The 12,810-nt window shown below is 46.2% G+C and overlaps 4 protein-coding genes and 1 long non-coding RNA gene across 9 annotated transcripts; 4 read left to right on the forward strand and 1 right to left on the reverse strand.

The window, feature by feature from the left end:
- Window positions 1-1,574: 1,574 nt before the first annotated feature.
- LOC6725648 lies at window positions 1,575-2,387 on the forward strand. The gene is made up of 3 exons (XM_002106619.4): window positions 1,575-1,768; window positions 1,836-1,974; window positions 2,041-2,387. The coding sequence occupies exons 1-3, from the start codon at window positions 1,687-1,689 to the stop codon at window positions 2,300-2,302; spliced, it is 483 nt and encodes a 160-aa protein (XP_002106655.1). The 5' UTR covers window positions 1,575-1,686; the 3' UTR covers window positions 2,303-2,387.
- A 128-nt stretch (window positions 2,388-2,515) lies between these two features.
- LOC27206392 (growth hormone-inducible transmembrane protein) lies at window positions 2,516-4,374 on the forward strand. Its single transcript, XM_016173708.2, has 6 exons — window positions 2,516-3,071; window positions 3,139-3,250; window positions 3,329-3,470; window positions 3,569-3,905; window positions 4,003-4,135; window positions 4,197-4,374. Exons 1-6 carry the CDS (start codon window positions 2,858-2,860, stop codon window positions 4,276-4,278), a joined length of 1,020 nt encoding a protein of 339 aa, XP_016038862.1. The 5' UTR covers window positions 2,516-2,857; the 3' UTR covers window positions 4,279-4,374.
- Window positions 4,375-4,768: 394 nt separating this feature from the next.
- Window positions 4,769-7,220, forward strand: LOC6725650 (lanC-like protein 3 homolog). 2 transcript variants are annotated; one of them, XM_016173710.3, is made up of 3 exons: window positions 4,769-5,011; window positions 5,074-5,134; window positions 5,252-7,220. In XM_016173710.3, the coding sequence occupies exon 3, from the start codon at window positions 5,338-5,340 to the stop codon at window positions 6,595-6,597; it is 1,260 nt and encodes a 419-aa protein (XP_016038864.1). In that variant the 5' UTR covers window positions 4,769-5,011; window positions 5,074-5,134; window positions 5,252-5,337; the 3' UTR covers window positions 6,598-7,220. The 2 variants fall into 2 exon arrangements, with proteins under 2 accessions (XP_016038864.1, XP_016038863.1); XM_016173709.3 differs by having other exon boundaries at window positions 4,769-5,134.
- A 1,042-nt stretch (window positions 7,221-8,262) lies between these two features.
- On the forward strand, window positions 8,263-12,450 carry LOC6725644 (apyrase). Of its 2 annotated transcripts, none has more exons than XM_016173702.3 (8): window positions 8,263-8,535; window positions 8,756-8,981; window positions 9,039-9,236; window positions 9,301-9,703; window positions 11,537-11,694; window positions 11,753-11,852; window positions 11,916-12,267; window positions 12,326-12,450. In XM_016173702.3, the coding sequence occupies exons 1-8, from the start codon at window positions 8,396-8,398 to the stop codon at window positions 12,423-12,425; spliced, it is 1,677 nt and encodes a 558-aa protein (XP_016038865.1). In that variant the 5' UTR covers window positions 8,263-8,395; the 3' UTR covers window positions 12,426-12,450. The 2 variants fall into 2 exon arrangements, with proteins under 2 accessions (XP_016038865.1, XP_016038866.1); XM_016173703.3 differs by lacking the exons at window positions 11,537-11,694; window positions 11,753-11,852; window positions 11,916-12,267; window positions 12,326-12,450 and adding exons at window positions 10,018-10,175; window positions 10,229-10,325; window positions 10,860-11,214; window positions 11,273-11,407 and having other exon boundaries at window positions 8,276-8,535.
- LOC120285243 lies at window positions 11,307-12,771 on the reverse strand. Of its 3 annotated transcripts, none has more exons than XR_005544517.2 (5): window positions 12,454-12,608; window positions 12,313-12,387; window positions 11,923-12,211; window positions 11,518-11,859; window positions 11,307-11,453 (listed from the first exon to the last, which is right to left on the reverse strand). It is a non-coding gene; the product is annotated as an uncharacterized LOC120285243 (long non-coding RNA). The 3 variants fall into 3 exon arrangements; XR_006542028.1 differs by having other exon boundaries at window positions 11,518-11,866; window positions 11,927-12,211; window positions 12,454-12,603; XR_006542029.1 differs by lacking the exons at window positions 12,313-12,387; window positions 12,454-12,608 and adding an exon at window positions 12,660-12,771 and having other exon boundaries at window positions 11,518-11,866; window positions 11,927-12,211.
- Between the last annotated feature and the right edge of the window lie 39 nt (window positions 12,772-12,810).

A 12,810-nucleotide genomic window follows, 5' to 3' on the forward strand; every position in this document is an offset into this window, starting at 1 on the left:
ACAGCTTCCGTTTCCGGTTCCGCCATCAAGTCCAAGTATCCCTTTCGCTTATGGATTTTTTGGCCAACGGAAAGGATGTGCCGCAGACATCCAAACTGCACTCGTGCGCACAATTTCTTGGCCCGAATAATCAGTGGAAATCCAATCTCCCGTCTGGGATCATCGAATTCGCACTAATCGTTTGAAATATTCTGGAATTGATTAGACGGCACACTGATTACACACACTTGATGGAAGATGCAGCTTATCAGCCCGAGCGATTATCAATGGATTCGCCAGCGGACTAGGTGTTACATACTTATTTCACAGACTGTCACGTGAAAATCAGATTCCCAGCATTTTTTCGAAATAAGGGACAACCCCGGAAATTCACCTTCTGATTGACGTATTGTGCACATTTTGCATGCAAACTCTTTTCCATGTTGAACTTATGTGAAATTGGCAATTTGGTAGCAATACAAAATGGTCTTGCATACAAATATATATTTCTTCCTGTCAATTTAGTCATTGATGTTTTAGTTCTTTTTCAGTTTGTTGAGTAAAAGGCAAAAGATTTATTCGACAATTGAAGAGAAACCAGTCATACCATTAGTTCATACGTTTTAAAGCCGTTCAATTTGTTGCTTAATGTAACATAAAATTATATTATATCAAATGGTTTATTGAATCGATTTGGGAACTGTTTTTGGATGATTCACCCATCGATGCCCCAGTGCCCGACTGTCTGCATAATGGACTTGGTGGCATTGGATGAGCATGATCGTCCGGCGCGAACCAAAACATCGAAACATAAACAATTCTTTGCATCTCAACTATATGTTTATACAATTGTATACAGCAACGGTGAAGAGAATAGGTACAACCAATTCAAAATCAAAAGTAAAACATTACTGAGATTACTGAGATAGTCGACTTGAATACAATTATTAATAAAATGTGCATTTTCTAGTAGTAAATCGGTATATTCTATTAGTTTCTGCATACATTTTGCTCTATTAGTGATATTAATAATAATTGAATTATCCCACTGAAAGTACTTTCTATATTTGTGGATTCAATCATGCGAATATATGTATATATTATTATGCTGATTAGGCAGGTCAGACGGACTTATATACACACAATATGGATCGATATTTGTTTCTTTTTGCATATTGCTATAAATCGTTTTCCTTCCACTTGCTTTAATTTTGTGGCGCGATAAGCAGAGCATTGTAAGGTGCGTTTCGCAACTGTCAATCCAATAATTTACAGAAATTAAATTAAATAAAATCCAGAAATAAACTGAAAGTTTATGGCTTTATAAAGCGTAAGAGTCTGAAGGTGTAAATGATGTTTGTATGATTGAATCTATTTTTGGCAAAGCAAGGGAATTTTTCAACGGTATTGAGATCTATTTCAATATCATAAACATTTGTTTAAACACCTATGAAACGCACTGTTGGCGGGCCCGTACGCATAAACATTGAGCAGATCAGAGTAAAATTTGTTATATTTATTGTAGAGAAAGCGCGCAAATGTCGTAAGTGTGTGATTCCATACAAATAAACAATGTACTCTAGGTTTTTTAATATAAAAATGAACGAAGATTAACCGAACGGACTTCAGTTGTGCGCTAAACTTTGCAAACGTCGGGCCAAATTTTGTCCGCCGATCTGAGTTCTTTCGAACAGGAAATTTTCACAAATGGAGTCAATTAGCATCGTGATTCATTTAGTGGCCATGATGTCATTGATCATCGGTGGCAGCCAAGCGATTCCCTATCGATGTACGATTTTTCCAGATAACCATATATTTTTCCGTAATATACGTTGATATTCACATTCGCCCTATAGCCTCGGCGTATCTGTACAATCAGCAGTTCTGCATGGATACATTGACGGGTCGGCAGCTGTATATTGGCGAAGTCTTCACGCGGGAGGATCAGTGCGTCCGCATTCAATGCCTGGAATCGCAGCAACTCTGGGAGGATAGGTAAGCGGACAGCTCTAGTATGCCATAGCATCGGGTAACAGATCATCGTACTCATCCGTGGTCCAGCTGCCAGGTGCCGAAACTGACGCAGGGCAATTGCAAGCCCGTTCCATCGACGGAACCGCATGCCGAATATCCCCGATGCTGCCCACTGTACGAGTGCAAGAGCTACGAGTCGAATTCGGGGGGAACTCTGGAGCAGACCAACACATACAACCACTATGGTACCCTGCGATCATCCCATCTCACCGAGATGATAGTGATCGACAGGCGGACACTCCCTCGTGGCGAGATTCCCACGGCGTCGGCGAGGAAGTATCAGGTGTGAAAAGTGACCTGGTGCTCTGTTCCTAGGACTAGTTAGTCTATAGTGCAGCTATAATAAATACATGAATATATTAAGTAACTGGAAATGTAAAATTTTTGTCTAAAGAAATGTATTTTTCCACTGTGCACGCTTTTCAAACTTGGCGCCCTATCGATAGCATTGCTTAGCTTATCAAATAAATTATCTCAGACAACGGGCTACGATTTGAATTCCTTACTTCAGGATCGTTCGTTTTAATTTCTATTTATTTTCTCGGAATTTCCAATATTATATATTAGCGCAATATCGATATTAGCGGTATTTGTAGCGTACTGCGATAGGCATAGTTATCACGTAGCCAGACATCGAATAGCGATTACACCACATATCGATAACAAAGCACAAGAGACAGTAAAATAATTAACAATTTCTACGAATCAACAAGATATAAAACTGCAGTGAGCAATCAAAATCAGTTGGAGAAAACGATAGTGCCCCACATAGGAATCCGAATCAAGCAGCACTTACCGAAGGAAAACCAATTGCCCTCCATCCGAATTTCACCACAACAACACAATGTTGCTGCGTCTAGCACTTTCTGCCGCCCGTCCAGCCGGGGGTATCAAGATCCTGGCCCAGTCTCCGGCCCAGCTGTTCCGGGCCAATCCCAATCTCAATCTCTCCACGGTGCGCACCTACGCCCGCAGGGTGGTTCGCACCCGTGAGCCCGTCGAAGAGATGCGTGCTCCCTCGCTGAAGGAGAAACTAATGGGTCCGCCGAGTGCCAATGGTAAGTCTCTTGTGTAATCCCCCATCTATGTATATCTGTCGTCTAACTATACTCTTCTGGCGTGCAGCCTACTCCATGGGAAAGGGCGCTGCAGCCGGAGCAGCCGCCGTGGGATTGGGCGCCCTGTGCTACTACGGCGTGGGATTGGGAAAACAAACCAGCATCGCGGATAACGCCATGTGAGTGATAACACGAGTCTCTACCTTGCGAAATACAGGGATTGTAATAACTGAGATTATACCTTACCTTCCGTTTAGCATGTGGCCCCAGTTTGTGCGTGATCGTATCCAGAGCACCTATGCCTTTTTCGGTGGCTCCTGCGTTCTCACCGCGGCCGCAGCAGCAGCCACCTTCCGTTCGCACCGTCTCCTGGAGCTGGCCTCGCGTGGCGGCATATTGGTGAGTCCTCATGCACAATTCGCAGTTGTTGCCACCTACCTGCCCAACAGACACAACAGAACATAACACTTCCTCTTCATTTGCCTTCAATCGCTTAGGCGACCATTGCTTCGCTGGCGCTGGTTATCGGTAGCGGAGCAGTTGCCCGCTCCATTGAGTACCAGCCGGGTCTGGGAGCCAAGCATCTGGCCTGGGCGGTGCACTGCGCCATTCTGGGCGCCGTGATCGCACCCATTTGCTTCATGGGCGGACCGATTCTGACCCGTGCCGCTCTTTACACGGGCGGTGTTGTTGGTGGCTTGTCCACGATCGCCGCGTGTGCCCCCAGCGATAAGTTCCTCTACATGGGAGGTCCACTGGCCATTGGCTTGGGCGTGGTGTTTGCCTCCTCCCTGGCATCCATGTGGCTGCCGCCCACCACGGCGTTGGGCGCGGGTAAGTTTCCAGCCAGTTCCACTGGTGCTAGCACCACTTTTCATTATATTTTATGAATTGCCTAGCGGAGTTAACCCATTCAACTCTCATTTCGCAGGTCTGGCCTCCATGTCCCTGTATGGCGGCCTCCTCCTCTTCAGTGGCTTCCTGCTCTATGACACCCAGCGCATGGTGCGTCGCGCTGAGGTCTATCCCCAGTACAGCTACACTCCATACGATCCAATCAACGCGTAAGTCCACTTCTCATCCATGCCGTGCTGAAACTCTATCCTATTTGTTTCTATCTTTTAGCTCAATGTCGATCTACATGGACGTGCTGAACATTTTCATCCGCATCGTCACCATTCTGAGTGGTGGTCAGCGCAGGAAGTGAGCACTGGAGACGAAAATGTGATGCGAGGATGATACCCTCTGAAATATATTTATACTGTTACTGAAATAAACCGGTCGAGTTAGGAAGCAAAATGTACGAACTTTGTGTTTTGCTTTGGCTAATAACAATTAGTGTCAGCTGTAAAGTTGGTACTTTTAACAACCTTCAAGCCTAGAAATTAAATAATATATTGTCCATATGCATATGTCCATATCTTATATACAATCTCTAAAAAGAAAGCATTTTTGAAGACAATTTAACATGTTAGTACATTTTAAGCTTGATAGCGATAAATGTAGCTAGCTTTTAACCGATATTTATAGCAGTTGGATTCGTTGTTATCGATAGCTTAAGTACTTTAATTACTGAGCGTTTGCCGTATTACCTAATTAGTTAGATAATTACGCCATAGCAAAGTTGTTCCTCTTAGGAGAAGCTCTGTTTTCTTTTTTTAATTTAAATTCAAAAACCGATGGCAGAGTAAAATTGGGCTAAAGGGACTCATCGATATGGTATCGATGTTTCATTCAGCTCTTTTCTACAGGACCTAAGCATTCCTGTCAGGAATTGTTTAAATATTTCGAGTCGAGCCGGTCGACAGTTCGGAAATAAGTTCTCCCGCAGAAGCGCCAAGTTTTCCGGATTTTAGGTGGCTGTGAGAAGAACATCCACGCCGACTTTCCACACTTGACAAGAATACTCGTCCCTGCAAACACACACATCTCGTATTTCGGTGATAATACAACAAAAGTTAGCCAAATACTGCATATATTAAGTTTGCTGGTCAATCCGCAGCTTCGTCCCATTGCCAGAAGGTGCTCGACGAAGTCACGACTGCCGTTTCCACCTGAGACAGGTGAGTGTATGAGGAGGAAGAGGTGGTGGCTGCCAGACGCCCGGCCGCGCCCTTAAAGCCGGCAAATCGATTTCCTAACTTGCACTTATCACATACCGCATGTATGTACGATTTCAGCTGGTGCCATTGCAAGTCGTCCAGTGGAAGAGGCAGACGTCAAGCAGACCGGCCAACTGATCACCGATCCTGGCCAGGAGTTTGCCATGGAACGCCGCTACCTGAAGAATCCCTTTGTCGATTTCGCCGGCGGGGAGAATACACCTTTCGCCAGCGACGAGGAGCACATCAAGAATCTGATCTGCACCTATGTGGACGCCATACTGGAGCACTGTCATCCGAACAGCGATGATGAGGACAATCGCGGGGATCTGTATGTGGGCAATGCCGGCATAGCCTTCATGTTCTGGAAGCTCAACAGCTGCGAGCAGACACGCGATCTCTATCCGGCACTGGATCACGCGGCCTCCTTCATCCGCAATGCCAAGGTGAATGCCAATCGCTACAAGAAGCGCTCCGCCGAGCGCTACTCCTTCCTGTGCGGCAATGCTGGGATCTATGCCGTCTCGGCAGCAATCTCGCAGGAGCTGAAGGACACCGAGGAGCTGTCCGATGACTTGGCCAACTTCAAGTCGGGCATCCCGTGCAGCAAGGAGTTCATGCACACCAAATACGGCTGCGATGAGGTGCTGGTTGGACGTGCCGGCTATCTATCCGGCTGCTATTGGCTAAACGATGTACTGCCGGAGAAGAAGATAACCGACGACGACCTGGTATCCATTTGCCAGCTAATCGTGACCAGCGGCCGCGAGTACAGCAAGCAGAACCACTCGCCGTGTCCGCTGATGTACCAATACCATGGCACGGAGTACCTGGGTGCGGCCCATGGCCTGTGCGCCATTCTGCACATGCTGTTGGACAGCCCGTGGTTCCGCACGCTTCCCATTTCGGCGCCGGCCGCCGAGTTGCGCGACATCAAGCGCTCGATTGACTTCTTTCTGGAGCTGCAGGACAGCGATGGCAACTTTCCGGTGGCCCTGGAGGATCTGCGCTCGGGCAGGGACAAGCGTCTGGTGCACTGGTGCCATGGAGCACCCGGCGCCGTTTATTTGCTGGCCAAGGCCTATCTGATCTTCAAGGAGGAGAAGTACTTGACCTCGCTGCGTCGCTGTGCGGATATGGTGTGGAAGAAGGGCTTCCTGCGCAAGGGACCGGGCATCTGCCATGGCGTCGCCGGCAATGGCTATGTCTTCCTGCTGCTGTTCCGCCTGACCAACGAGATGAGGTACCTGTACAGGGCGCACAAGTTCATGGAGCTGCTGACCAATGCCGAGTTCAAACTGCGCGCCCGCACACCGGATCGTCCGCATAGCTTGTACGAGGGTGTGGCCGGCACAGTTTGCTACCTCGTGGATCTGCTCGAGCCGGAGCAGGCCTACTTTCCGTTCATGGACGTCTTTCACTAAACCCGGCGACCCACCCCCACTCTCCAGCCCGACCAATGCTCAACACAACATACTTTCGAATCAGGAAGAGTTATCATCATTTCTAGTCACTTGTTTGCCGATTTTTTGCTCATTGTTGCCTTTGCGTTCACCCAGCGAACTGGGACGTTGGAGTGAAAGATGGAGGAGGATGCCAGGTGCTGCATAGATCCCAGGTCCCGATGGAGCCCGTATCCGATCTCTGAGCGCACCGCATGCTGGAATGTTCTCAGTCATTCTCATATCAAAATTCTCTGTGCTTTACGCTAAGCAATTAACTTAATACATTGATACTTATACACAGACATATTACATATACATTATATTTATATACAATTTATAGTATATGTATATATATATATATATATAGACACTCCTTATTTATATATGTATATATATATATACAGACTTGCGCTGACATCTTATATACAGACAAACATAATACTTACATGCATAGTGTGCTTTATACCTACGAGTAATCCACGACGAGCTCTCAATCTATTTGTCAATGAGAATGAAATAAATCATTGTACTATTTTATACGGATATGTACAATCCCGTGGCCAGTTTCGAATCCATGGTCATACGGCTGAATACCCCAAAAAGAATGACTCTTATTCCAAACAATTGTCATTGGGTTAAGATAAAGGGAATCTATATATTATACATTTACCTCTAGAAATCTATAGTTTACTGATTCCTTGTACGGATTATTGCCAAGTTGTGGTTTTATTTTTATTTGATTAACTATCTGCATTATCTCAAGTACTTTGGCTGATGTAAAGCGCGCTTATCGGGTAGGAATTGATTGAAATCTGGTTTATCAACGCCTTATAAACCTGATACGATTGCCTTGTGGCATTAAGGTAAGTTCCAATAATACGCCAATATTTTCAGGATAACGTATGTAATCTAAACTTAACCTTGTGGTTCGCAAAAGAGGGAGATTATCATCCGTTGAGATCGAAGTTCCGTCTATTTGTAATATAACCAATTCGCTTTTGGCGCTATAAACCAAATTGATTGCCTGTTTATTACATGGCTGTGCGGTGGCTGTCCGAATCCCACGCCCATATATATATATATTTTATTTTGGCCCAGAACGCAATAAACAATCGCTTGTAGGAGGAGGGCCACTCCACTCCACTCCACTCCATGCCAAACATCAAGTGCCGTGCATGTGTAACATGTGTCAGCGCAGTTGAGTATTACCGGAATAGCGACCGTCGTATCCGTTTGGCCATATCTCGGCCATACTGGCTTATCGGGGATCTATAGGTGCATATCATTAAGTGTTTTCCAGCACCCAGCAAGTGTGAGCACTAAGGGGATATTTGCAGGCTATTCAGTTTGCTGGCCACTTGACAAAGAAAACGGACAACGCGGCGTATGAGTAATGTGCATTCTATTCTTCTTTTTTTTTGGTTCGTTGAAAAGAAAATCTATTTAACTGGAAATTGTAGTTATTCTTAGCGCTAAAATATATAATTAAATGTTTAAAGTTTAATTTTTTGTCTGTTTGCCGGACAAAGCAATATGCCGCAGTTTTTCGCCGCGTAATGGTCATGCATAACGCACATACTTGGCTTATCAGCGGAGGAAGGGTACCCACAATCCAGCCCAGATCGGATCGGGTGCGAGGCCCATTCAGATTTCGCTATTTTGGCCATTCAGTTGCCTTATCGACGGCCATCGCGTTGGGTGTGCTTACACTTGAATTTAATTCGTTACCAATTTTTTTTTCTGGTGAGGTGAAGTGCAGGTGCAGGTGCGTCGGAAAATGGCAACCGCTTGCAATCGACTGACATGGTCGCTGTTAGTGGTGGTGGCGGTGATCGCGGTCATGTGCTCATCCGCGCAGGCTGCCGACAAGGAGGGCTTTCCCGTGGCCATAATCCACATAAATGACTTGCACGCCAGGTAAGGCACGATCGGATTGGATCGGTTTATGGCCAGCACATGATCGTAAACCATGGCATACTATCAGGTCCACGTACTGATTTCGTTGCGTATGCCGATTTGACTGATTTCCCGATCCCGATAACGATACGTACGATGGGCCATGGCCATGGCGTATCGTTGAGCACGAGCCCACTCGAGATCTAATCCACGCTTCGATTGCGATCCGTTCCATTTGCAGGTTCGAGGCCACGGACACCTCCGGTGGCACCTGCGACGAGGGCGAGGAGTGCATCGGTGGCTATCCGCGCACCGTCTACACCGTGAAGCGTCTGCTCCAGGAGCAGGCGGAGCTCAATCCCATCTACATCAATGCCGGCGACAGTTTCCAGGGCACGTTGTGGTACAACATCGGTCGATGGAACGTTACCCAGCAGCTGCTGAACCTTCTGCCCGCCGATGTGATGGTAAGTGATGGTATACATATGCGTTGCTTGATCTCCACAATTGACCAACCCTTGCAGACCCTCGGCAATCACGAGTTCGATCACGGAGTGGAGGGCGTGGTGCCATTCCTGGAGACGGTGGACACCAACATGCTGGTGGCCAACATGGACTGCGCCCACGAGCCCACCATGGAGGGCAAGTACAACAAGTCGATGATTATCGAGCGATCGGGCCGCAAGATTGGCGTGATTGGTGTTATCCTGGAGACAACCTACGTGAGTTTGGGTGATTCCACCATCCAGTTGCCATTTAAATTGAGTGGATTTTATTGTGCTGCAGGATCTGGCCAATACCGGCAAGGTGATCTTCCGCAACGAGAGCGACACCATTCGCGAGGAGGCGCAGCTGCTGAAGGCCCAGGGTGCCAACATCATCATCGTCGTCTCCCACTGCGGCTACGATGTGGATCAGCAGATCGCTGCGAATGCCGGCGACTGGATCGACGTCATCGTTGGCTCCCACTCGCACACCTTCCTCTACACGGGCGATCCGCCGGGGCCACACAACCCAGCCGGTGATTATCCCACCGAGGTGATCCACAGCTCTGGCCACCGCGTGCTCATTGTCCAGGCATCGGCCTATGCCCGCTACGTGGGCAACCTGATCGTCTACTTCGATGACAATGGCGATGTGCTTGACTACGAAGGTGACCCGCTCTACATGGATCAATCCGTGCCAGAAGGTCAGTACGATTGAGTCAGTAGGGTATCGTAACTTCTTAAGATGAATTCGTAACTGTACCTCTACTGCTCGAACGGCCTTATAATTCCCAAGTTCTTTTTCTATAAGAACTAATCCCTCGATTATTTTCTTATTTGCTTGTTTTTATGTTATCATTTGAGTGCTTCATTTTAACTTGTTATTTTGTGTGAACTGCAAGTGATTTGTTTTCAGTGTACCTATAAGTTATGTTGTGTTGTTGTGTGCCATGTGAAAGTCCGCGATTGCAGGAGGATTGTATATCTGATGTGTTCTTGTGCATTGTGCTCCCCGTAGATGAGGAAGTTTTGGTGGCCATGCAGCCGTGGAAGGAGGTGATCGACGAGACGGGCAAGGTAGTGGTGGGCAACACCAAGGTGGATCTCACCAAGGACGATTGTGCCGCCGGAGAGTGCAACCTGGGCAACTTCTTTTGCGACGCCATGGTCCATTCTGTAAGTGGGAAGACCTTTTGTGGATCAAGTATATGCAATCTCTTCGCTTGCAGTTCGTCGGAATGGCTTCATATGAAGAAAAGGTCTGGACGAATGTATCCGCCGGACTCATGAACATCGGAGGACTCCGTGTGCCGCTCAACAGGGGCAGTGAGTATTGGAATTTAATAGAACATTCGACTTCCAGATTTCGAATTAAGTATAATTAGATTTCTTTTAAAAATAACAAAAATATAGGTATACGAAATTCGTTAGTTATATTTTCTATGCGATTATTTTAGGCCAATTTCCAGTACAAATACTCCTAAGAAAAATTTTAACATTTTTCAAAAGATGGGATGCCGATTTTATGACAAAATGGATCAGTTTTTAACCCAAAGCGAGTTGAGTTATTTGTCCAAATATGGAATGCTATACCTCGTTGAACTCGTCACAAAATTCCCTTTCGAATGGCATTCACAGTTTAAAATGTAAATTTTTGTCAATTTTTCGCAAAAAAATGAATTTAAAAAATCAGAAAATTCGAAAAAAAAATATTTCCCGAAATCAATGCACGAGTTACAGGGATAGCTTATGTGGATCATAGGCTGCACAAAAAAGTCATTCTTTTGGTTGTGTGATCGTTTTTGACCAAGTTATAGCAAAAAAGTCATCTAAAAATCTTCATTTGAATGTGTTCCTCAGATCTTACGTACGCCCATATAGTCAGCATGTCGCCCTTCGAGAACACGCTGGTGTCCTACAATCTGCCGGGCAGCAAGATAGTGGAGGCCATGGAGTGGGCCCTGAGCAAGGTGGATCTCGAGAACGGCGTGACCGGCTCGTACATCAATCTGCAGTTCTCGGGCATCCGGGCGAAGTACGACTACACGAAGCCGGTGGGATCGCGTGTCATATCCGTAACGATTCGTTGTGCGGACTGCGAGGTGCCCAAGTACGAGCCTCTGGTATCCGACAAGCTCTATCGCCTCACATCGCCCAACTTCCTGCAGGCTGGTGGCGATGGCTACACCATGCTCGCCGAGGGCACTGACCTCCAGTACGTACATACAGGCCGCTCATCTTGTGTTCCATGTTGTAATACCATTTGATTTCAGGTGGGGAGTCACGGACTTGGATGCCCTAATCTCGTACAGCAATCACATCAATCCCATTTACCAGGGCCTCGAGGGACGCATCACAGTGCTCAACTGATTATATGTATTATATCCATAATGTGCAATTCTTGCAGTTGTCACAATAAAGTTATCAGGGAAAGTACACAACCATATCTTTTCTCTGGAAGATTATTGATGCTGGGGAATACGTTTGGAAGCAATATTAGCATAATATAACCATATACCATTTGAAATCCCCTAAAGATGACATCGTACTGGAGGCCATGGTGCCTTGGCAACTCGAGATGGAACCCATTGCCGAGCGGACAGTGGGCCAAAGTCGCGTGAATCTCCAGAAGAGTCAGTGCAGCAGTGGGGAATGCAATCTGGGTAACTTCTTCACCGATGCCATGCTTCATGCGGTAAGTATTGGTGGGTTCAACCCACTTGCAACTGACCTAGTCCAATGAGAATCTTCAGTTTGTCAAGGATGCTTCATCGTCGTCTGGGGAGAGTTGGAGTAACGTAACTATTGCCTTGACATCCACGGGAACTTTTCGCGTGCCTATTCCAGCTGGCAGTGAGTCCTGAAAACTACATGTATCCTTAATCGAACAATAAGACTAAGTATATCACCCCACAGACATCACCTACAAGCAATTGTTTGCCATGTGCCCATGGCAGAATAGACTGGTGGCCCTCAGTCTGCGTGGTAGGCACGTTGTGGAGCTGCTGGAGCACGTGGTGGCGCCCATGAATGCCAGTTCGCCCACACCGCGTTCCTCCCGATTCCTCCAGGTTTCCGGTCTCCGTATCCGTTACGATTTGAACGCCGATCAGAGAGTATTCAGTGTGCGAGTAAGGTGCTCCATGTGCCAGGTGCCCAGGTTTATTCCACTCGATTTGGAACACAAGTACCGCGTGGTGGTCATGGAGTACCTGGCGAATGGCAAGAACGGATTCAGCGTAATCAGCGAAAATGCAGAAGATCCAGAGTAAGCGTGTTAAACAATGTTGACCATAAATATAGTATTAAAAACCTTATTTTGCAAGGTTTGGTCCTTTCGACTTGGATGCCTTGATGGACTACATGAACTCCACCGGGCCAATAACGACTGCAATCGAGCAAAGGATTCAGTTCGTAAATACTTAGTATTTGTAGTATTGTTAAATAAACAAACCTAAATAATAAAATATACATACGTATGGTTTCATTTTGGAAAAAACTTAGCTAGGCGCGAAACTATCGCTTTCCGCACTTAACACATCTCTAGCATCACACCATAAAGCTTGCAGCGATAGTTATTTATAATTATATAATTGGATTATTAATAGTTGCGTTGTACTTACATCTTTGTTTTAATATATTACATTTATTTGTACTTACTATGGAAACAAGAAAACTTATTTATCGGTAAAATATGAAGTTATTCCAAAGTTAACTTGCCATGCGAGTCCCCCAAATGGCTGCCGATAATATTCGATTGCCTTACGCAGGCAATCGATATTCGCCGGCTATTTTCGATGGCCGACGAACG

Source organism: Drosophila simulans, chromosome X, assembly GCF_016746395.2.
Source record: "Drosophila simulans strain w501 chromosome X, Prin_Dsim_3.1, whole genome shotgun sequence".
NCBI lineage: Eukaryota > Metazoa > Arthropoda > Insecta > Diptera > Drosophilidae > Drosophila > Drosophila simulans.